General features: G+C 40.2%; 1 protein-coding gene across 2 annotated transcripts; it reads right to left on the bottom strand.

The window, feature by feature from the left end:
• Nucleotides 1–3,553: 3,553 nt before the first annotated feature.
• On the bottom strand, nt 3,554–22,623 carry cpt1ab (carnitine palmitoyltransferase 1Ab (liver)). Of its 2 annotated transcripts, none has more exons than XM_086072856.1 (19): nt 22,473–22,623; nt 18,159–18,323; nt 17,582–17,724; nt 16,834–17,005; nt 16,418–16,519; nt 16,024–16,161; nt 15,844–15,921; nt 15,311–15,418; nt 14,400–14,487; nt 10,554–10,749; nt 8,731–8,919; nt 8,548–8,653; nt 8,321–8,437; nt 7,956–8,120; nt 7,260–7,391; nt 7,019–7,171; nt 5,254–5,367; nt 5,055–5,147; nt 3,554–4,976 (listed from the first exon to the last, which is right to left on the bottom strand). In XM_086072856.1, exons 2-19 carry the CDS (start codon nt 18,297–18,299, stop codon nt 4,890–4,892), a joined length of 2,322 nt encoding a protein of 773 aa, XP_085928982.1. In that variant the 5' UTR covers nt 18,300–18,323; nt 22,473–22,623; the 3' UTR covers nt 3,554–4,889. The 2 variants fall into 2 exon arrangements, with proteins under 2 accessions (XP_085928982.1, XP_085928983.1); XM_086072857.1 differs by lacking the exon at nt 14,400–14,487 and adding an exon at nt 13,857–13,941.

The raw sequence follows: 22,623 nt of genomic DNA, 5'->3' as shown, positions 1-22,623 counted from the left end.
TTTCCCCATTCATTTTCAACGGAAGTTCCACTTTTCACACCCACTTCCATACAGGCCGCGGGTTTGAATCCCACCTTCCACTATACACAGCAAATCTGTCAGTGTTAAATTTCCAGTGTTCGATGAAATTTGATGTAAACAGTATTATTTTGACACCGTTAGGATAATTATTATTATTTATTTTTTTAACTCTGTCAGAGTAAATTTCCTCAAGTGTTGGAGCGGAAGATAAGTGTAATCCTGAATAGCACTACCTTGAGTGTTAGTTTGACCACACCCTCATTTCCGGTGAAGGACAAACTTTCTAATTTCCAGCGCGCTGTCAACATTTTAATAGCGATACATTCAGTTGTTGTTGGGGCAGCGTGGTAGAATGGTCGTCTCCCGACAATCGGACCGTGGGTTGGATCCCAGGCCGGTTGCTCCTGATTTTTAGATTTAGAGAGCCTTGTAAGGAGGAAAAATACTATATAAATGAAGTAGCTTTTACCAGAGTGAATTGTTAGTTTGAGTAAAAATTTTAACACTGAAACTAGTGTAGAGTACTTTCAACACTACCCAGTGTTAGAGTAATGCTGGTTAAGTGTAAAAAAATAAAATAAAAAGTAACACTTTGAAAAGTGTCAAATTTACACTCATTTGTGTGGACACATATAAACACTTTTCTAGTATAAGATTTAACACTACTCAGTGTTAATCTAACATTGGCGATTTTGTTGTGTACATTGCAAATATATCCATGGCCATTATACCAAGTGTTATGCACTTATGCCAACTGACTACCATATCAAGAAATTCATAATTTCACTGAAATAAAATGCATGTTAGCTTTCAGCATCAGATGACACTTTTCAAAAGAAATACGCTATTAGCCATGATTTCAAACAAGTCAATTTAGCTCAATGGTTAGAGCAATTGCCTGCCACTGGGTTCAAAACCCGCTTGGACCACATTTTAGTAATGAATCTTTCAATTTACTTCATAAGCACATGCATTCAAATCTTAGCATTCAGCTTTTCAGCATTCCCACTTTGTCTAGTTATTATCGTAGTTCATTGCGAAGGTGTACCTAATGTTGTGTCAGAGCGCATAACCTGTATTCGTCGCTTGCTGTTCCTATCTGTTTTGAAATATTGGGAACACTCTGGGGCGCTTTCTATCCTCATGTCACCCACATCACACATGAGAGATTGCTGATGACTTCCTATGTCTTCACTAATTCCTTGTAATCCAAATAAAGGTTATTTATAGTTGAGGTAGCTTTAAGTGGGAAGGATTTGCTTATGGTAGTCACAGTCAGCCCAATCTCCACTGAGCCCCTCGTCCTTACCCACCGGTCTTGGCTCCCGTCCACCTTGAGGCCGCGGGGGGGCCTCGCTCCTCTTCCACATTAAGACAGGTGCAGCTGGCCGGAGTCATGCGTGGTCCCTCAGTGCCAACAAACAAGCTCACACTCTCCATTTACACCCTGGCTTTAATCGCTCACATTCAGAAGGCACTTTTTTTTTAAATCTAGTTAAGACTTGGGAAAGCAGCTCATTGCTATGTCAGCTGGTGAGGAGAGGACAAACGTAGGTTCCCTTGCGCAATTGCCTCAATCCCTTTGTAGGATACTTATGTGATCAACCTCACTGTATTATAATAAACCAGCTACTTGTGTGTAGTCGCAAGACATATTAGTGGGCACGTGGACATTTCTTCCAGGCAAACAAGAGTAAACTAACGTGTCAGTTATTTTTCTTTGCATGTAACATTCACAATTAGGAATGACGTAATCATTATCGAACCCTAACGTAAAAATTAATTGTCCAGGAAGACCGCTGCTCAAAGCAGGAGTGAATCACATTAACAAAACAAAACAAAACAAAAAACACACACACACACAGGAAAGACAAGGTCACATCACCCATTTTCTTTTCAGGAAGCAAAACCAGTACACAAATTAAGCCAGTGACAAGTGCAGGCTGCAGATCTCTCAAAGTCTACTTTTAGAAAGTGCAAGTCAAGGCTTTAAGTTTCAGTGTCTGCTCTTGGGCGAATAACTTCTCCAGCTTGCCAATTAAGTGTACAATTGGAGTCCTCGTTCGTAATATGAGGGTTTGTCTACTTCTCTCGTGTTTTGATTTCAATGACAATGTTTTCTTAGGAAACTATACAAACCACATTTTCTTGAGTTCATCGATGGTCATCATAAATAAAGCTTCATGTAAACTATAAACGTGAATCTGATGGTGAAAATGAGCCTTTTTTTGTACTTTCTTCATCAAGCAAACAGAAGGTTCCCAGAGTAAGCGAAGCGTAAGCGGACCTCAGGAATGCAGTCTTGAAATGTTAGCCCGCTATCGGAAGCCCAGGCCAGGGTGACATCAGGGCGGGTGTGAGTCCGTGTGTGTGTCAGAGTGAAAAGGCGACTGCCCACGTGGTGGACAGGAGCTCCAGAGACAACTGTCGCATGTAATCGCTTCCTGCTGCCTGTGCCTTCCTTGGACATCTGTCACTTTGCGACGCCTTTAAACATCTTGCTTCCATGTGAGTGACAGGCTGAACCTGCTCTTGGACACGGAAATAAGCACATTTTAGTGCTGTGAGCGTGACCATGTCAGGTTAATGTGATGTAGTGGGGTGAAGAAAAAAAAAAGATTTAAGGTTGTCGTAATTACACTATGGTGATTAAAAACGAACAATATTGCTGTAGATAAACATTGGAAAAAAAGATTTCTTTACCCATTATATAAATGTAAAAAAAAAAAAAATTCAAGAAAGTGTGTCTGGTTTATAACATATGAACAGCAAATTGAAGGGGAAGTTCCACTAGTCTAAACTCTATTCTAATTACTATCGCATTCATAGAACACGTATAAAGCAGAAAAATCCACCCATTTTTAATCCATCAACAAGGGCAGCCATTTTGCCACAGCTTCTGAATGTCACATGGCCAAACTGAGGAAATGGGTGAGCCATGATTGGTTGTAACCTGAGCAACTGTGATGTCATTTTCAGTCGAGAGCAAGTGGCAAAATGGCCACCCCCTGAGATGGCTAATAGTAGGTGCAATTTGCTGCTTTATTCATTTTATGCAAACACAATATTCATCAGAATGGTGTGTTTATACTAGTGGGGGTGCATATAAGATATGGTAACCTACCCCCCCCCCCCAAAAAGGGTTGACTTCCCCTTTAAAGGGAGAACTAAAAATGCATTCATTTTAAAAACACACTATTAATTTCAGTAATGTCCCAAAAATGTTTCTATTATTTTTATATCTATTATTATATCAATGTCGACCGCCACTTGTCTTCCTGGCTGGGGCCTGCAGGTGGTCATCGCTGAGTCCCGCAATTCAGGCTCCCGCCGCTTGTCTGTTTTGCTATCGCTAGGTTTTGGCTCTCCCACTAAATAATTGGTAGTAGCTTTGCAACGTGGTCTCTCTGAGGCACCATAGTGCACGTTCTTCAAAATCGTTGCATTGTATTAGTTCCTTTGAGGTGAAACCAAGAGACGGCTTTCGATTCCCTGACTTGCTTGATGTGACACAGCAGACTCACATACTCCGTTTCCATACAGCTTTCTGACATTCTCTTTATTGTTAAAACTTTTGGTATGCACCAGCTGCTTATCATCCTTACCTTAAATTAGAAGCAAACATATACAGCATCATCTTCAAAAAACATGCAGCAGTGTAAACATAAAGGTTTACTGATCAATCATACAATTACATAATGGCAAAGGCCCTCAAAAAGAGATCAGATAAACACTTAAACCAGAAAAGGAAAAAGACTGGGTAAATAAGCATGTCTATTATCAGTTTGTTGTGCGTCGCTAAAACTTGGAACAAATAAATAAAATGCACTGACAACATATACTCAATAGAAAAGCACTCCTATGCAAGACCAACAACTCCGTATAGGTGGGTTCCATGATGGACTGGAGAGATGTCCAAACCCCGTAGGTGATAAAGAGATGCAACTATACATCAAAATGAACTCATAAAATATAGAAATTAATGTGATGTGACAAAACCATTCCATTCAGGGAGTGTACAACTAACTCGTTAATAAACAATTGGCCATACACTGTAAATTCACGCGGGACTGTCATCCCCGATTCGGCTCATCGTGGCCGCGTTATCGTACTGCATCGTCACAACTGCTGCACATGTACATGCTGGAAATAAAAGCACTTACTACGCCAAGGCAGCATAACCTGAGGATGAAAACAAGACAAACTTTTGTCGCTACATCATACAATCACACGCAACGAGATCCTACAATGTGCATGATCCGAGAAAAGCATTGCGGGTCCCAATGATGGCCAAGTCTTCCACAATCAAGCTCACTTCCTGGCCCAAACCTGATCATGAGTTTTGAAATGTTAAGTCGCACCAAATGAAGTTTGACAAGTCGGAGTCGTGTGCAACTATGCAACTGCAACTAATGAAATGAAAGAAGACCTCAAAGAACTCAAAACAATGAATCAAAGCAGCAAAAATGTCGCACTACATTACATCTTAAAACCTTATTAAATAATAGATACTGTTCAGATGAAGGGAGATAAAAGTGTTGTCAGATCTGATCTCTCCCTTTCTGCCCTTTTTACACACGTGGTTCATCACTAAGGCACTGGTGCGTACATAGAAATGTTGATCTGCGCACTACCTTACCTGTAGCAAACCAACGCCAAGTGCTAGAATCCACAATTTGCCGTTACGCGTACAGTTCACATAAACACCTCAACAAATAAAATAAAAGAAAAGAAAGGTTTGTAAATGCATCCCAGTCATCCAGTAGTTTTCCACCCATGGTAACATCAATTAAAATAACCCCACAATATATTTGATTCTGTACAGCTTCAGGAAGAATACGCGTCTTTAGATGGACCAGTGTAGGTCATCACTTGGAAACTTTGTTCTCAAGCTGGAAGAGGTCGAGAATGTCCAACATTGCCTGCCTGATGTTGTTGCCAAAACGATGAGAATCCTGTTGAGGAAAAACAAGTAGGAACAAATTAAAATAAAGATCGAAGGAATCGTCATGATAAAATACCAGCGAGCATACAGTTTCTGGGCTGGAGTGTTTGCTGGAGATGTGGAAGTTGATCAGGTTTTCTCCAACGATGATGTAAGACACACCGTAACCGTCATCGGCCACCTGGACCACGAGGGATGAAAAACACAAGCAGGGTTGATCCCAATCTGCAAGATAGACTGCCATATTCTGCAATAATCTCTGTTTGTCGAGCTGTGTGAGAACCCACCGGTCCAAAGCCGCCTCCAGATGACACGTATTCGGGGTGTCTGACGAGGTCAAACAGCTCCACCTGCTGCAGCGGCGTCTGGCTGGTGGATAGCCGCCATGGATCAGACAGCACCTGAAACCAAAAGACATGAAAATCATCATACAGTGCTGGGGGGAAAAAAGCAAGAGCTCAATAAATAAATAACTTTCTTTGGTATGTTGACCATTTTTCATTTTCTGACAATGACAATATCTGTCATTGGAATTTGGGAGTTAAATGTTATCGTAGTAATTCATCAAAAGGAAAACGTTATTTTTACTCAAAGAGATACAAATACATAGCTAAATCAGAGAATATGGTAATTTTTGCACCATTTAATTTTTTCATTTATTGAAGTGTTGCATATCTGAACAAAAAAGCAATTCTATTGTTACTATTAATGTTTATTCATTCAAACACCTTTGAATGTCAAATTTCAACCAATCTCTTATAAGCAAAAATCACACAAAACTTGCAGTCATTGACATCTGTCACCTTGTCAAAGGCTTACAACTAGAGCTAGCAACTGATTTTTTAAATCAGATTAATCACATTTTCGAATTTTGATTAACCGCTTAATTAAACAGGCCTTTTATCAACATTTGTTTGCCCGCTAAATTTAAAGAGCGCCTGTTACTTGTTAATTCTTTCGACATTTAATGTTATGAGGACGTCTTCAACATTTTTTCATCCACTGCACACGCTCATCCTCCCCTTTTTCTTATCAATTACTTGCATAATTTTAAATGGAAAAAAATGACCCCAACAGTTTGACATGAACAAATATTATGAATGTCATACGCGAACATTTATTAAATGCTTTACCTGCGCTAGCTTTAACTTAACCATGTAACCAATGTAACGCTGTCCAGTTAAAGGATAATCTGTGGTCAAAATTAATAGTGTGATTAATCTGCATTAATACATGATTAATGCAATAACTTTTTGTGGTTAATTAATTAGTTAACACTTTAACTTTGCACTAGTTACAACCCATTCTCTTATAAGGCTACCAATTACCACAGATGAAAATAATTTTAAAAGGAGTGTGTGAATGTTTTTGCCATCTAGTGTTGAACTAATAGAATGCAACAACCTCAATTTGAAGCGCATGCATTTTCAAGCACGGTGCCTCAGAGACACAACACTAATTACATAATTCGCTAAATTTGCCTACTTTGGGTATCCGTAGCAGAAATATGCCGGAGAAACAGGTAAGCCTCCTTCCTGTAAGGTGCGGCGCAACCTATGTAATATAATTATATATATATATATATATGATGCTGACAGTTTGGGCCTGGAATCGATCATTTTTATTTCCTTTCATAGAGGTACTCTTGTACCTGTATAGCTTATTTTTGCACATATAAAACAATTCACTATAATTAAAACGGGTAATTTGCAAAAAAAAACCATTCACACACATCTATGGGCAATTTAGTCTTCAAATAACCAAAGATGCATGTTTTTGGAATGTGTCAGAAAGCTAGTGTACCTGGGAAAAAACATGCATGCATGGAGAGGACATACAAACTCCCCACATGAGGGCTTGAGATTCGAACCCAAAACATTTGACCTGTGAAGCACACATACTAACTATAACTACTACTACATGTTGCTGTCTAGTTAATATATATTATGTCAAAGGTTTATGTGGGGGGGGAAACAAATCCAGGCAAGTGAATGTACGACAGTCCTGTGTATTCCTGACAAAATTGAAAAACTTGCGCCAAACAGCTCATACCTCCTTGAGGAAAGGCGAGTCTTCTCCCAGATATTTGGAAACCACGTAGAGACAGAAGAGGTGACGATCAATGCCCATGCCAGTCATGGCCAGCCGGTACATGTTTTGGTGCATCTCTGCTGCCATTTTGAGCAACTTCAGACGTTCTTCTCTCTGAGAGACAAGGGAAGAAGTGTTGGCACGCATGGGCACATCATAATACCGAAGATGAGAAACAACTGCAAAGGAAGACGTTTCTTACAGTCTCGTCTCTGATCATGGAATGGACGAAAGTGCACGTTTCATTGGTGCATGAGCGGACGGTTTCCGTTCGACCCTCACGAAACAAACGGGTCATGGAGGCTTCGTAGGTCAGGCAGAACTTGCCCTTGTCCTGTTTGGTGATGGGAAAGTCAAACTGTTATCCGATTTGTGTGTCGTAGTGACCTTTTTGTTTTGTTTTATTAATCACAAAGAATGTATACACTAAAAAAAAAGAAACTCGGAATTGTGAGATGTCAATTTCGATAAAAGTGCTACCACAAATATAGTGTGATTTCACAAATCAACACATTTTGACAAATATACATATGCAAAAATACTGTAGAGCAGATAAGCAGATCATGCTGCTTTTTCAATAACACTCAAATTGATTGTGTGGAAATTTTCATATTCATGTATTAAACTTGGAGCTATTCATGTTACCGCATATTTTCAAAAATCAGGACTGGCAAAATTTCTGCTTTTTCTTGTAACATTACATGGTCATGCCACTGACATTGCAAAATACTAAAGGATTTGATTGACTACTGTAGAAGATGCAGACGTCAGAGTCGAATACAGCAGCAAATGTACAGTATAAAATAAATCCCCAAGTTACACTCATTAATTAATTGACAGTGTGTTAATATTGTCCCATACTAATTGAGTGGTTGGCCAGGGAACTGAAAGTACAAACCCTGTAATGAGCCAACTGCAGTGCAATCTGGATAAAGGCATCAGGACTGGTGCGGCACTTCTTGATGAGACCCTTGCCAAAATCACTGAAGGGGAAAATGTGGCTGTCCACATCATCAGCCAAAGTCCTGGCCACAGTCAGAGAGCCGTCGATGATCCCTTGGCACTAAAAGACAAGCAAAGGTGTGACATGATCGGCTGAACATGTTCTGTTGACAACATATTTAGTGCACTCTTCAATTCACATAAACTAAAAGTTGCTTTTGCTCTTTTGCATCCAGCTCAGCCTAGTGCTGTAGTTAGTTCTACCAGCAGGGGGAAGCCAAGTCCTGTGGTAGCACAAATTTAAACTATAGCACGTCTTACCTCATCATTGATGTCCCACTGCAGTCTCTGGGGGGCAGGCAGGTTGGGATGGGGCTCCCCACAGCAGTGCCCGTCTTCAGTATATCCAAGCTTAAATGGGTCCATGGAAAGGACATGCTGCAAAACAAAATCCCATTTAGCATGACTATTTGTTCAATGTGACAAAGGGAGGTGGTTTGAAAACATAAATGCTGTACAAGAATACAATTAAAAGGACAATGACACACCTCCCACAGATGACCAATGATTGGAGCATCAGCCCAGGAGTGCTCAGCATTCAGACCCATGGTGCCATTCTTAAAAACTATCAGGTTAAAGGATTTGTCAAACCACCTGAGTAAAAAGGAGAAAAGCCCTCAGTGTTTTCCACAGGTTTATGCAGATTTTTTTTCTTTTCAGATCTTTCCAACCTGTCGTAGCACTTTCCATGGAGCAGAGACTTTGCATAACTATCAAGAGACTTCACAGGGCTGCTTTCTTCGAAGCGTTGCTCCGTTTCATCCAGGGTCACAAAGAAGGCTGCCTTCTCAATGGCGTCCAGAGACTGCTTGTTCTTGCCACGGCTGAAGTAGGTTTCGCGGCTCTTGGCCCATGGAGTCCTACAGAGTTAACAGGCATGAAGCAAACAGCAGCGCAATGTAACATAGACTTGGAGTTTTTCAAAATTTAGGCATTCATTACAGTCTAATTTTGGTTAAATAAGGTTGGCAAAATACAGAATGAAAACATAAGTAAAAATATATCCAACTTGTTATTTCTTAACATAAAGTAAAAAAAAAAGGAATACTCCATTAGGCTGTTAAAAATACAGTAGTAATGTATTTTTTTTTTTTTTTGCATGTTTGCACTTAAATGTTTTCCATCATCGAGCAAATTGAAATATTACTTAAATAAAACACAAGTAAAAAAATAAAATTAAATAAAATTAAACGGTTTTTCAATCAAAGTTATGGGAGGGGGGGGGGGGATTACCACGCCACCATGCCCCTCTCCCACCATTAAAACATAACTGTGGCACCGTTAATCAAGAAATCACTTAAATAGGACCTGCCAACAAAGTGAAGTAGCCCAAAAGATCCTCGAAAAGCTAGACATCATGCCAGGATGTAAAGAAATTCAGAAACAAATGAGAAGGAAAGTAAATGAGATCTAAAGCTTTGGGATTTCCACAAACCGTGAGAGCAATGATCCACAAATGGCAACACATAGAAGACTGGTCAACCATCCCAGGAGTGGCCGGCCGACCAAAATTACCCCAAGAGCACAGTGACGACTCATCCAAGACGTCACAAAAGATCCCACAACAACAAAGGACTGCAGGACTCACTTGCCTCAGTTAAGTAAATGACTTCACCATAAGAAAAAGATGGAGCAAAAATGGGCTGCATGGAAGAGTTCCAAGATGAAAACCACTGCTGAGCAAAACAAACAAAGGCTCTTCTTACTTTTGTAAAATACCTCGAAATGTTTCCTAAGACTTTTGGAAAAATAATTTGTGGTCTGACGAGACAAAAAAAAAAAAAAAACATTTTGGAAGGTGTGTGTCCCATTACATCTGATGTAAAAGTAACTCCGCATTTCAGAAAAAGAACAGCAAACTAACAGTAAAACATGGTGGTGGCAGTGGTGTGATGAGCTGGGGCTGCTTTGCTACTTGCTGTGAGTGGTGGAACCATGAATTCTGCTATGTACCAAAAATTACAAAAACAAAATGTCCAGGTGTCCCAACCAGTTATTGGGTTTAGTGAGCACAACACAGTTTTTCCACACAGGGCAATGTAGGTTTATATTTTCTACCTATAATAATAATAAAAATAAAAAAAACTTCATTTGAAACCTGCAATTTGTGTTGACTTGAGTTGAAACAAAAGCTATTACTTATATATATATATTTTTTTTTCTTTTTTTAAAGTAGCACTACGGAACTTTTCAACCTTAATAAAATATTTTCATAACTTCTGATGAAATATCAACCTAAATCTAGTTGAATGGTAGCTTTGCCATGGCCTGAGGGGGTCTGTATCATTTATACTGGCACTAAGTAACTTTGGGGAGGATGGTAGGAACACTGCTACACAAAAAACTATAAACGTCACTTCCGCCTTTCCACATTCATTACAAAGATGCAAGTCAATTTGAGCTAAAAACAAACACACAAACGAACAAAAACAACGTCAATTGTGCTCATAAATAGTGAGCACAATTGACCGATGCTGCCATGTGCGTTGCTCACCTGTCCCCTGCAGTAAGTGCAGCGAGCCTCTCTTCTCCTGGTGCGGGCTCAGACTTGTCAGCCAAGATCCTCTCCATCTGCTGTTCGATCTCCCGTGGCAACAGAAGCCGCCCATCATAAAACATCCACACCTTGAAGAAGCGTCCTTTGTGGTACACGGCGATGTGTTTGGTCTCATTTGTGTGCTGAAGGATATCTAGATAAGAAGCATAACCAGTAAGTTGCAGTAAACAGCCAGAGAGGAACCGTTACAGTGTTGTTTTGGCATTTTGCCTGTGTATTCCAAAAACTAATTCAAGTTGGAGTGCATTCAGAATGTATTCAGTTTTCCTTCATCATTTTTCAGACGTTTGTACAATTTGATTGGAGGCTAACTGGTTTAATTAAATTTGGCCAGAAATGATTTAGATAGGCACATACCTATCTATTTGTATTTTATCTGCTAGTGAAAAAGCATGACAAAATCAAGCCCCGATGTTAAAGAGGCATCCTGGAAACTCATTCGGCATTGTAGCAAAGCTACAGCACTTATTAATGCACCAAAGTGCAGTGACCTCCAAAGAAGCTCAAACCTTTTTTGCTCTGACTTTCTTTTTCAGGCACCAGAGAGACAGGTGAAGTTAATTTAACTTCCATTAAGGTGTTTCTATCACATCAAATAGATCAAGACAAATTGAATGTGTTAACATTCATAGAACGGTCTGAAAACATGTGTCCTTTGCAGGATAATCATGGCACCAATTTTAGCTGCAACATAAACATGAATTTGGAAATATTATAGTTGATCAGAATACTTTCTGAATGCACAAAACAGTCAATATGATTTTATGGAAAAAAATACAGCTGTTCATGTTTGGATCCAGCCAACATGTAGCTCTTTCATTAATGTCACATGTGAAACGGTGATAGAAATCAAACTAATTGAGATCAGCTAACGGGAAACGGAAGGGACTACCTGAGTGGAAAAAAAGGGGCTTGAAATGGAGGACGTGCAGGAAGGAGGATGTAACATGAAACAGTTTGATGGAAAGCTTGCTTGAACTGTACTGTGCAGCATCAAGACCAACCAGTTTTGGTATATGTTCAATGCAAACAAAATGGTTATATTGTCTTAGTGATGCTCGTAGTGTTCAAACAACCACTAAACTTGTTACGGGCAAAACAAGGCACAGCGTAAACTAAGGATAGACCCCGAAACACCAAGTACTAGACATGCAGGTTATAGTTAGTCTGCTCTGCTTCCTCACCTCCAGCAACAGAAATGCTTAGAACACTTAACTTTAACTGTACAATAAATGTTCTACAATTCATTGAACTCCTATCTTCTCTTCTAAAATGCCCCCCCCCCTCCAAAAAAAAAAAACTATCCAAAACTGACCATTAAAATCATTAAAACCTCACGTTAATTCATTGTCCAACAGATATTTCAATTAAGCTGTTTCAGTTTATTATCAAATACTTCGGATTAGACAAGGTCAGCACCTCAGATAGTCAGAAAGAGGCATTTTTCAAAATCAGGCTCTGCTAATCCAATCTCTTTTCATATGCCTTCATTTCACTACACCACTGTAGTTGCTTTTGATTGGGACGGTCAGTAGCTGGCAGTTATTCACTTCAAAAACCCAGGTAGACCGCACCCCATTGAACATATTAGACACCGATGGAGTAGAACGAGGTCTCCAATTTTCTCGGCTATAAATCTACGCTTTTTTTTTTTTGGAGGAAAGAGAGCGCAGCAACAAAGTGATGCTGTGGAGACGGAATATAATATTCAAAGCTAAAGCAGGGTAACAGTGTAGCTTTTAGTGTGCGTGTTTTTTTTGCCACTCCTCTGTGCATGTCATCAACAGTTACAATGACATGCTGCTGACAAAGAAGAGGTTTGTGTCACCACATAAATAGTACCTTCCCCAGTTTTGTCACTGGAAAGTGTCAATTATAAGTAAAACCAAGAGCCGAGTAGATACCCTACAGTGTGAAAAGGGCAACACCTATATATCACTATTGTTTAGAAGAATCAGGGGGAGGAGGGCGCACCCATGCGCAGCAGAGGAGACTGGTAAGAGCTGACAAAAGGCAGTAATGGTAAGTCGATAACTGAGGTATACAAAAGCCATCTTTGAACACACAATACCTTCAATACCCGAAGAAAAGCAACAGCGGAAGAAGAACAAACCAGAGAACGGCACTGTCTGCTAAGAACTGAGGTTGCAGTCTAAAGCTATGCCATCTGCGTGCCATCCCCTCTCTCGCTCCCACTTCCTGTCTACTCTCAAACTGTCCGGTCCATCAAAGGCAACAATGCCCAAAAAATTACTAATCGTATTTAAAGTGGCTCAGTGCTGCATCACATCAACAGTTTTGTCTCATTGTAGTAGTGTGAGTGGGTCATTCTTTAGCCTCAGTTTGGGCTTCAGAGTCCCAAGTGAGCATTATTTCATTGTAACTGTATATTTCCTTGATAAAACACCATGCAGTGTTCCTACAGGTTTCTTTGTTAAACGTTCATTAACTATATCAGCAAATACGTTTTTGTTTTTTGTTCTTAATTGCAACTATGTAGCGGTGTTGTAGTGCGTGATCTTAACGGGACCTTCGCTGCTTCAGGGTTGTCATTGCATTCCCAATGATTGACTGCCCGTTTATTTCATCTACGTTGTTTAAGCTAAATGACACTTTTGAGGAGAAATGTGATACAGAAAAGTCGCATATAGTATACAATTTAAGACACAGGACTTTTTAAGTTATTCATTTTCAAAATCATAAATTCAATGCTTTTAAAACCCAGCGGGAACCCTGACCATGAAACAAAACTGTAATAAAATGGCCTCCGTATTTAACACATCTTAATCCAATACAATAGATCTCCTTTGGGATATGGCTTTAATGGTCCAGTCAATTAAATGGCAACAATTGTGGCGTGTCATTCAACATTAAAGTAGACCATCTAACATGAAACATTAAAGTACCTGTACTACCAAAGGCGCAACAGAGTCCAAATAGGTAATACGCAATATATAACTAATAAGGTGGCCGTAATTGTCCAATTTAGCAATTAGTACTTAAGTACAGTAACAGTTATCATGCAAGGCCTGGATAGCTGGTCTTGCAGGTCTCGTCCACCATTGCATACAATAAACCTGGACTACAGCCACATGCAAATTATTCACCCCGTATGCAAAGAGCGGAAACACATGGGTAATGCGAATTCTACTGGGTCAAGATTTTTCCACAGACAGACAAAATGTCCCAAGAAGAAGTACAGTCAGAGTAGCGTGGAGGAGGCAACACTGCAGACTCTACCTGTGTCTACACCTGGGACACGACTGGTGTTGAACATACGCTCGTATTGGGCAGAACACATGGGAATAGTGTTTAGGAGCATGAGCTGAAAAGCAAGAGGGGAGAGTCAAACAAATCGAGATGACATTCTAAAATCACCATAATCCAGATAGAGCAGCAGATACATACACCTACAAGGACAGAAGCATGGATGATGTGGAGAGGAAATGATGAGGATTGGATTGAAAGGCAGCTGGAGGAACCTCAGAAAGCTGCCAGGGAAGAGGGTTTCAACAGGGACCAGAAACCAGTGGCCAACCCTTTCTATGCCCCCAACAAAGCCCTGATATCGCCAATGTGAACACTTTTCAGAAATACTTACAGACATTCATATTAGGAGTAACATCTATGACAGCCAATCAGAGACTGGATTGTTTCGGGGCTTTGCTGTGGAGAAAAGAGTCAAGGAGGCAGGGGTTTCAGATGGCTGCTGCCATTGTGATGGCTTGGGTCACAGGGAAAGGGTATGGTTCAGAGGGCACAGCACAGGTCCCCTCATCTTACCTGTCTCCAAACCAGGGATGCGGGTAGTGTTAAACATTCGCTCCCACTGAGCCGAACACAGAGGAACCTTGTTTGCCAGCAAGTATATCTAACGCAGCATCCGACACAGCGAAAGGACAAGACAGTAAAACAGAGACAACTGAATGTGAGTGTTTAACATTGCAAGCCCATGCATGGGGATTTGTACAGATTCATATAGACCAGGGATGGCGAGATCCGGTCCTCCAGGGCCGGAGTCCTGCAGGTTTTGGATATTTCCCTTCTTCAACACAGCGGATTCATGATCAGCTCATCAGCAAGCTCCGAATAAGCCCGATAATGATTCTGTTAATTGGAATCAGCTGCAGTTTGAGTAGGGAAAGCTCTAAAACCTGCAGGACTCCGGCCCTCGAGGACCGCAGTTTGACATCCCTGATATAGACAGAGAGTCTTTGGAGCTGAGGTCTGTGTGAGTACACACAATATACAATAAAAAAAAATCAAAAATCAAAATTGTCATTAGGATACTAGAGAATTGCATGTAGGAATCATGCGGGTTGAAGAAGCAAAAGGAAAGGAAGGACTTGGTAAAGCTGGCAATACATCCGGCCACCAGGAAAATCATTACAATTCACTCTTTCAACTGCACACACAAGAAACAAAAGAATAAGGTAAAAAAAAAAAAAGTATAATCTCACTTTGCCAGCAATCAAGTGTCAGGACACAGGTCTTCATTTAAACAAGCAAAAACTGTGATCCAGTAACACACTCAACAATCAGTGAGTTTGAAATTTACATTAAGAAGTGTTGAGCATTGTGAACACACAAAAGCCCACATAATTGATTTGACTAGAGAAACATTACATTTTGCACGGCACTGACAGGTCATGGGGAAAGAATGCAAGAACTCAAAAAGTTTGCGCCATACTCACTGGCTTGATCTGGGCTCGGTCAAGCTTCCTCCTGTAGATCATGATGGCATGAATGGCATTACCTGCTCTGGCAGCCTGAATTGAGGTGGGGAACACATAAAGGAAGTCCTGGGGAGAGAAGAACAAATCATGCATTTGTTATAAGATGTGCCGATTCCCCAAGTGTTCAATTGTTTAGGTCACAGGATTCACCCATTCTAGTCCGCGAGGTCCAGAATCCTGCAGTTTTTAGATGTTTCCGCCCACTAGCACACCTGGTTCATATAATCAGCATGCCTGATAATGATCCTGATCTTTAGTATCAGGTGTGTTAGTAGGCGGACACATCTAAAACCTGCAGGACTCCGGACCTCGAGGACCGGAATTGGTGAACCCTGGCTTAGCACGTTGCGGTCAACTCATTTGTGTAGTTCCACATTGCTGACAGAGTATTTAACTCACAAAGTGAAAGTATGATTTGTGAATGAAACAGGCAGAATGAAATTCGTTATAAAGACTCATATTACTTTACACATAACTGGGAGATTTCCTACCATGGCATAGTAGTTGCTGTTCACCATGATGGGCCCTCGACCTCTAAGGTAAATATACTCTTCCCACCAGTCACTGACCTGTGGTGATGGATGAGAAGAACATGAGGTGATATTACTCGAGAGCATTCTATTGAAAACCATTTGAAAGGATAAAATAGGAAACAATTGCTTTTGACTCACATAATTGGAGGTCCACCATGACTTCAGTTTCAGGTACCACTGTACCCTAGGACCCAGATTCATCTCAAAGTCCTTAGCCAGTCCCTTCATCCGTTGAAACTGTTCATCGTCCATTAGTGGGCGGACTGACTCGAGGTACTTTAAAACAACATGCAAGGAAATGGTAACAGTTAAGTATAAACAATAATTGAGGAAAAGAAGAGAGCAACAATGCTATTTCATTGCTAAGGTACAAAAAATGCCGATGATGACACAGCCTAGGCATTAGCATACATTGTACGCTGAGTGTTCAGCTATAACAGCTAAAGCAGAAGGAATGAACTTATAAGATTCAATAGCTAGGATAATAACCCGGCTAAGTAAACAATAAACCTTTTTCCGAGGCACAACATACCCTTCTGCAGGTATCCTTAACAGGTGGAACAGGCAGCCGTGGCAAGGAGTTCTGGAAACTATAAAGCATTGGTTTCCTTCCAGAGAACACCTTAACTAACACCTGGAAAAGGAAAAGCAGTATTGCTCATTTGAATGTGTAGACTGCTTGCAAATCAGGTTTAACCAACACTGCAAAGTAATCATTAAAGTACTGGTATAATAGATAATAATAATAATAATAAACAAAATAATACATACTAATAAATAATAATAAATACATAAAAACTAAGCTAATAAAAACTAGTAAGGGTAAAGATGTGGCCATTTCTAATCAGAATAATAATAAAATAAAATAAAATCTTCCAAAATGTCTGTATGGTTTAAGTATGTGGAGCCAGGCTCATACAAGAACTTTGCACAATGCTTGTGTCTCACCATCCACAATCGAGTCGACCAGGAGACAGAGCCGTGGCGCGCATACATCCAGCCGTGCCACGACAACAGGCACTTGAGGACGTTCCTCATGATCATGATTATGGTCACCCATAGACCTGTGCCCACCAGCACCCCACCGACAATCTTCTGGCTGTCTGTGGACATGTATTTACTGCATAGGAAGAAAAAGACAGACAAAGAAGTGGCACAAAGGCCATTTAAGCATCTTGGATGAGGAATATAAAACTAGTATTCTCTTCTTTTTGCCCAACAATAATAATCTCTGAAGGAAAATAATTTGGGTAGAGCACCAACAAATTAGCCCATTAACAAATTAAGTAATCTTTGACCTTAACCAGACATCTTTCCAAATAAACACGATTTTTGTTTAGAATTAGTATTTTAATTCATGTTAACGCCAATTCATGTGCAGCCCTAATTAAAATATATAATTCCCCATGTTCGTAAATGAAGGGGTCGTCTCCCAGACTAGCTTGCTAGTTTAGCGCGCAGCATCCACCACAACAAGGATTGACTATTTACAGCACCAAAAGGCATAATAACTGACTGATGAAAACAAGTACAATTTCATTTACAGTCTAATACAGACTTATAGAAAAAATATGGTACAGTACGTATAATTTGTACTGGCCCAGTCAGGTGGCCCGACAGTCACATAGTGACCCCCTGTTAATGTAGAACCCTGGTTCTGTACTGTTGTTTTGCATGCAGTCATAAAGAGGCTTACCTAATGGGCATGTGTTGACCCAGTTTGGCAATCAAGCCAAGAGATGGATCTAGCTGCTTGTATTTATTGTATGACATGTAAGACACAACCACAACCATGAAGCCAGAAGGGCTGCCTGGGTACACACCAGTCATTACTCCATTCTGTGGAAGATCAGACAGGACAAACAAGGTCATGGGCAATAAGGAAAAAAAATACTTACACTGATTTACAAACAATTTAGTGTAGCTGATTAAGAAGACAATATTATCAGTTTATTATACTTGAGTGACTTAAGTATAGTGGTGTGTAAAGAGCCAAGTAGGCCAAAGGCTGTAACTGAGATAATTGACAGGCATGGAATTTGTGAGTAGGTGACCTTCTATAGTGAGCATGTTAATAGTCACCAATCCACACAATTGTAAAGAACAATGCTGTCAAACATTGCTTAAATTGAGCTGTCAATGATTGCCAAAACAAAAGAAGACAAATATAAGTAAATAATAGGTTGCAAGATTTTAGTAGCTTTATTTGAGATGACCCCAACTGGCTCAAGTGTCTAACGTTGCTTGTATGGTGCATACAGAGTGCCTCTCACCTTGAAGCGAATAAATCTTTTTTTCCACGAGTGGAGCCCAGAGAGGTAGATTTGGCGCAGAGCCTCATGGCACAGCTGCAGATCGATGCCATCTGGAGTGACAGTGAACTGAAAGGCCACTGCCTGGTGAGCTTCTGCCATGGTGGCTGCTTCTGTGCAACGTTACTGAAGGAAGCAAAAAGGGAGAGAATGTAGAAAAATGCTGCCTTTTCACCATTTCACAAATTTTCAACGATTCGATTTTTTAAATGCAGACGTATCGAATATATTCGATTTATTGCCCCGCCCTAATGGAAGGGCTTAACATTTCGTGATATAATACCTTTAAATATATATTTCTAAATAATCGGCAGATTAATAACTAGCCTTTTTTTTTGTGCCAAAAATCAGGAAAAGTTTCTAACTTCCTCTGAAGTTTCCATTAAATAGATTTCACGCAACTTGTTTTAACAGGGACCCTTCGTGAGCACCAAATGAGGAGATGTTCTTGTTAACAAGTTCCTGCAAGCTTAGGCCTATCGAGATGCCCAAGAAAGGTTATCATTATCCGCCACATTGTTACACTTATGAAAACAGGTTAGGCAAAATTGTAATCCACCCATTTTCTTAACTGCTTATTACTCATCTTCTACATAAACCTCTTCTGAGTAGAGTATTGACAATATGGTCCAGGTTATATCCATGTCCGCAGCTCTAGACTATGGACACTAAACTAATTCCCATAGTTTTTCCACAATCAGCCTTTGGAAACAAACTAAGCATTATACCAGTTATAGTGGCTGTGTCCAACTTAAAGCCACTGAAGGTGCAATAGACATTTGAAGTGTTTGACAGGTTCGATCGCGTTGGTGGAAAAACAAGTCTCTCGTGTTGCCTTTAAGAAATGTATTTACTCACGTTGACAAGCTTTTTGTGCTACAAAGTACATCCAAATCTTTCCAGCAATTAGCACAACGTTCCCAACTCCTAGCGACCCTGTCGACTGAAGATGACATCACCTGTAACGACCAATCACGGTTTGGTCAGCAAACTGAGCCATGATTGGTCGTTACCTATTTCCTCAGCACAGTTGATGTCATGACGTTTTTATTCAACAGCAAGTGACAAAAATTCGTTTTTTTTAAAGGTATTAATTGTTCATTAAAAAATAATGACGTTATCACATTAAAGCTGCAATATGGAACTTTTTCCCCAAAAAATAACTTTACAATAAACTTTTTATTTGACCATTTATGACTGAAATGCCTTCTAATTAGTAGATTAGCACCTTAGCTGTTCACAATGGGTACTACTGCAAGCCGCTGGCCAATAGTTTTCAGACTGGATTCGGGTTAGAATTTCCCGCGCCCTGTCTGCGGATGTGACGTAATGTGCGTGGTGTGTATGTGAAGGACGGTATGTGCAGTTCCATTTTTCGTCAGCAGGTGGCAGTAGCGATTCGAAATGGAATATTCTACATTCAGTAGCTTTAATTATAGACAAAATATTATCTTTTTACGGTTGAAAATGGCTCAATGAGTCAAGTATCCCTTTAATATCGCACACTAATTTAGAGGAAATGTTAAGGTGGCTCTTACATAGTATTCTAGTCTGTGCTTTGTGAGGAAGACAGTAAGTAGGATAGCTTTACATTGTCAGGATTTTTGGGGCCGAGTACCAATTAGGAGAAGAAAAAAACATAACTATCAGGTCGTCTTTTTGGATGGATATATTTTAGAAGGAAATGGCACTTTTACAGTACTGACACATTTATTCAAATGTAAAAATTACAACATATTAGTAATTGGATCACATCCTATTGAACTAAGCCGCGTTCCACCTGCCCATATCTAATTGTATTGGAAACCGAATCAAAATTGTATTTTGTGTGGAGACGCACACCCCTGCTTCCTGCTTCACGCACGCACACGCACTCACACCAAGGACCTCTAGACGGTATTATAAGTTCAGTCAGGTCAAAGTAAAACAACATGAGACAGAAATAATGGGTGCAACAACTTACTTTAATTAGATTACTTGGCACATCCCAGTTCAGCTCATTTAGACTGATATGACTGGTGACTACGTTTACATGCAGTCAATAACCCTTTCAAAACCCGAATATTGGCAAAATTAGCCATATTGGTGTTTTGAAAGGCTACACATGCAAAAACCTGAATGTTTTTCTTCTGGCTTTTAACCAAATTAGTTTTCCTGCCCGAAAATGTGTTCATTTTAACACAATCGGAATAACACAATCGGAATACCTCGATTGAACGAGACGTGTTTCTGTTCTGTGCATACGCCATTCGCAAAGAATCTTGGTCTTTTGAGTACGGGAACTAACTACTTGTGCGTGCGGCGCCGTCCCACTCACTAAACGAGCCTAACTCGAATACATTTGATTTCTCCACGCCGTTTTCACATTATTTTCAGCCTCTACGGCGAAAAAAAAAACCCTATATGCACAGTTAAATACGTGTTTAAATGTACATGTAGCTGGCATGCAACATACCAGAAATACACAACCAGAGGTAAACAAACAACAACGCAGCAAAGAACTACAATTTTGGAGCAGGGAAGACACAGACAGACTACTTCATTAGTGTAGTGAGTGACATGAATATGTCTTCTTTTTTTTTTTACTGTAGAAAGTTAAACGCAGAAATGACATCTATTCGTGTAATGACGTTGTCCACGTATCACAGTTTCGGTCAGGATATTCCGCGTACAACTCTCACACATGCAAACAGGCTAGCATGAATGTTTCAGAAACCGGAATTTTGACCTTAACCTGAATACTGATTGCAGTACGACTCATTTCATTGTTGATTGTAGTACTGATCATTTGCAATGAACACACTCACAAAGCAAAAACATACCACTTTGTGATGTATGGTAAGTATGTGCAGTACTGCACTGTTATAACAGTTGTTTGCCTAAGGATTGTCATCTTTTATGGCTACCAGGTGCAAAAATAAAATAAAATAGCATTTCAACAATAATGTTATGTTTTTCCGTGCATTTCAATAAGAGCTCGTCACCATTGTGAAATGAAGCACAATGACAGAGGGAAAGTCCAGACTGAAGGACACGTTGCGAGGGTATTTATTTTCAATCCGTCAAGAGAGCAGCGTCCCCGACTCTCCGCAGACCGCCCCTCCCCCTCCTGATCACATGATACAGCCTCCACTGCGGAAACTGGGGGAAAGGTCGCTGAGCAGTGCCACTCGCTTGGAGACAGAGGGAAACGGAAAACGCTACTAACAAACCTTCCCATGTGACATACGTCTCTGTGTTTCTGACATTTTAATAGGTGCACAGTTTTAGCTAAATCGGCGATGTTTATTCAAAAAACATGGCGATAAATCGTAGGAACCAATGCCATCGTGTACGTTGCTTATGTGCATTCCAGTTTTAATCAAGCAGTCATCGCTATTAATAATTTAAATATGCCGTGACAACCAAACACCCCCAGAAACATGCAATTTTGTCAGCCAAGACACACAACATACGTGTGTCAGCCATTTAATGGGGCTCTACGGGAGGCACCACTAAACCACGTGGTCTGTCAGAAATGGGTCACCCCGGTGTAAATAAAGCATATTTTGGGGTTTCCATTCAATAATGCAGCCTTCTCTAAGATAAAAACGCTTTCAAGTGCATCTTATCTCTTATGTGGTGATACAAGTCCGAACCACAACGCCACCAACTTTGACTGACTTTAGTGAGAAGGTGAAAACATAATAGAATAATAGTTAATTTAGTATATTTGCACCAAAGCCTACCGTGATGTATAAACTTAATGCAATTAATTATTACTAAATGATTATGTGTCCTGCGTAAGTGTGCAGTGTCCAAGAGCCATGACAATGAATGACCTCTATTTGCACCATTGCCTACATAAGTATTGAGAGGACATCTGACCGAGTGATACCACCTGGACCATGCAACGTAAGGTTTTAAATAATGTCCGAGGAGTGTTTTAAAACGAATAATAATAAAAGGCCTGACGACAACATGTAGAAGAATGACGAGTGGGTGCAAGATTGAGTCAAAATGTTCCCACTCATCATGAAATGTTGTTGTTTTTTCGGACTTACTAAAGTTGGAATATTTCACCTAAGCGAGTCGTTCACTGCACCAACAACTCAACTACCATATTCGAATGGACTGCACCACAAAAAACTTGAAGCATTTTCCGCCACATCTATCTGAAAGCGTTTGTGTTTTCAAATCCGACGCAGCCATATTTAATGAGTGATTCCCTAAACTGCACAGCGGGCTACACAAGACCGCGGGAAAAAACGCGATTAAATGAGAGCTTTTACTCACCGAACCTTCCTATTAATCCGAGTCTGTACGTGGAAGACTTTAGTGTTGGACACAACGTGACACCGTTCGGTTGCAGAGAGTGTGGACCGCTAACGTTGACACAAGCTACGTGAATGAGAGGTTGTGTACGCTGCATGCTTCTTTTCCTACG

Source organism: Leptonotus elevatus, chromosome 4 (genome assembly GCF_054856555.1).
Source record: "Leptonotus elevatus isolate MCC_2025b chromosome 4, RoL_Lele_1.0, whole genome shotgun sequence".
In the NCBI taxonomy this organism is placed as follows: domain Eukaryota; kingdom Metazoa; phylum Chordata; class Actinopteri; order Syngnathiformes; family Syngnathidae; genus Leptonotus; species Leptonotus elevatus.
Note: the sequence above shows the minus strand (reverse complement) of the source record. Positions and strands in the feature narration are given on the sequence as shown.

Coding starts and splice junctions, on each gene's coding strand:
- cpt1ab (XM_086072856.1), bottom strand. CDS start 18,299: ATGGCAGAAGCTCACCAGGCAGTGGCCTTTCAGTTCACTGTCACTCCA. Junction 8,654..8,730: donor CATGGAAAGTGCTACGACAG/GTTGGAAAGATC, acceptor CTTTTTACTCAG/GTGGTTTGACAAATCCTTTA. Junction 8,438..8,547: donor TCATTGGTCATCTGTGGGAG/GTGTGTCATTGT, acceptor TTTGTTTTGCAG/CATGTCCTTTCCATGGACCC.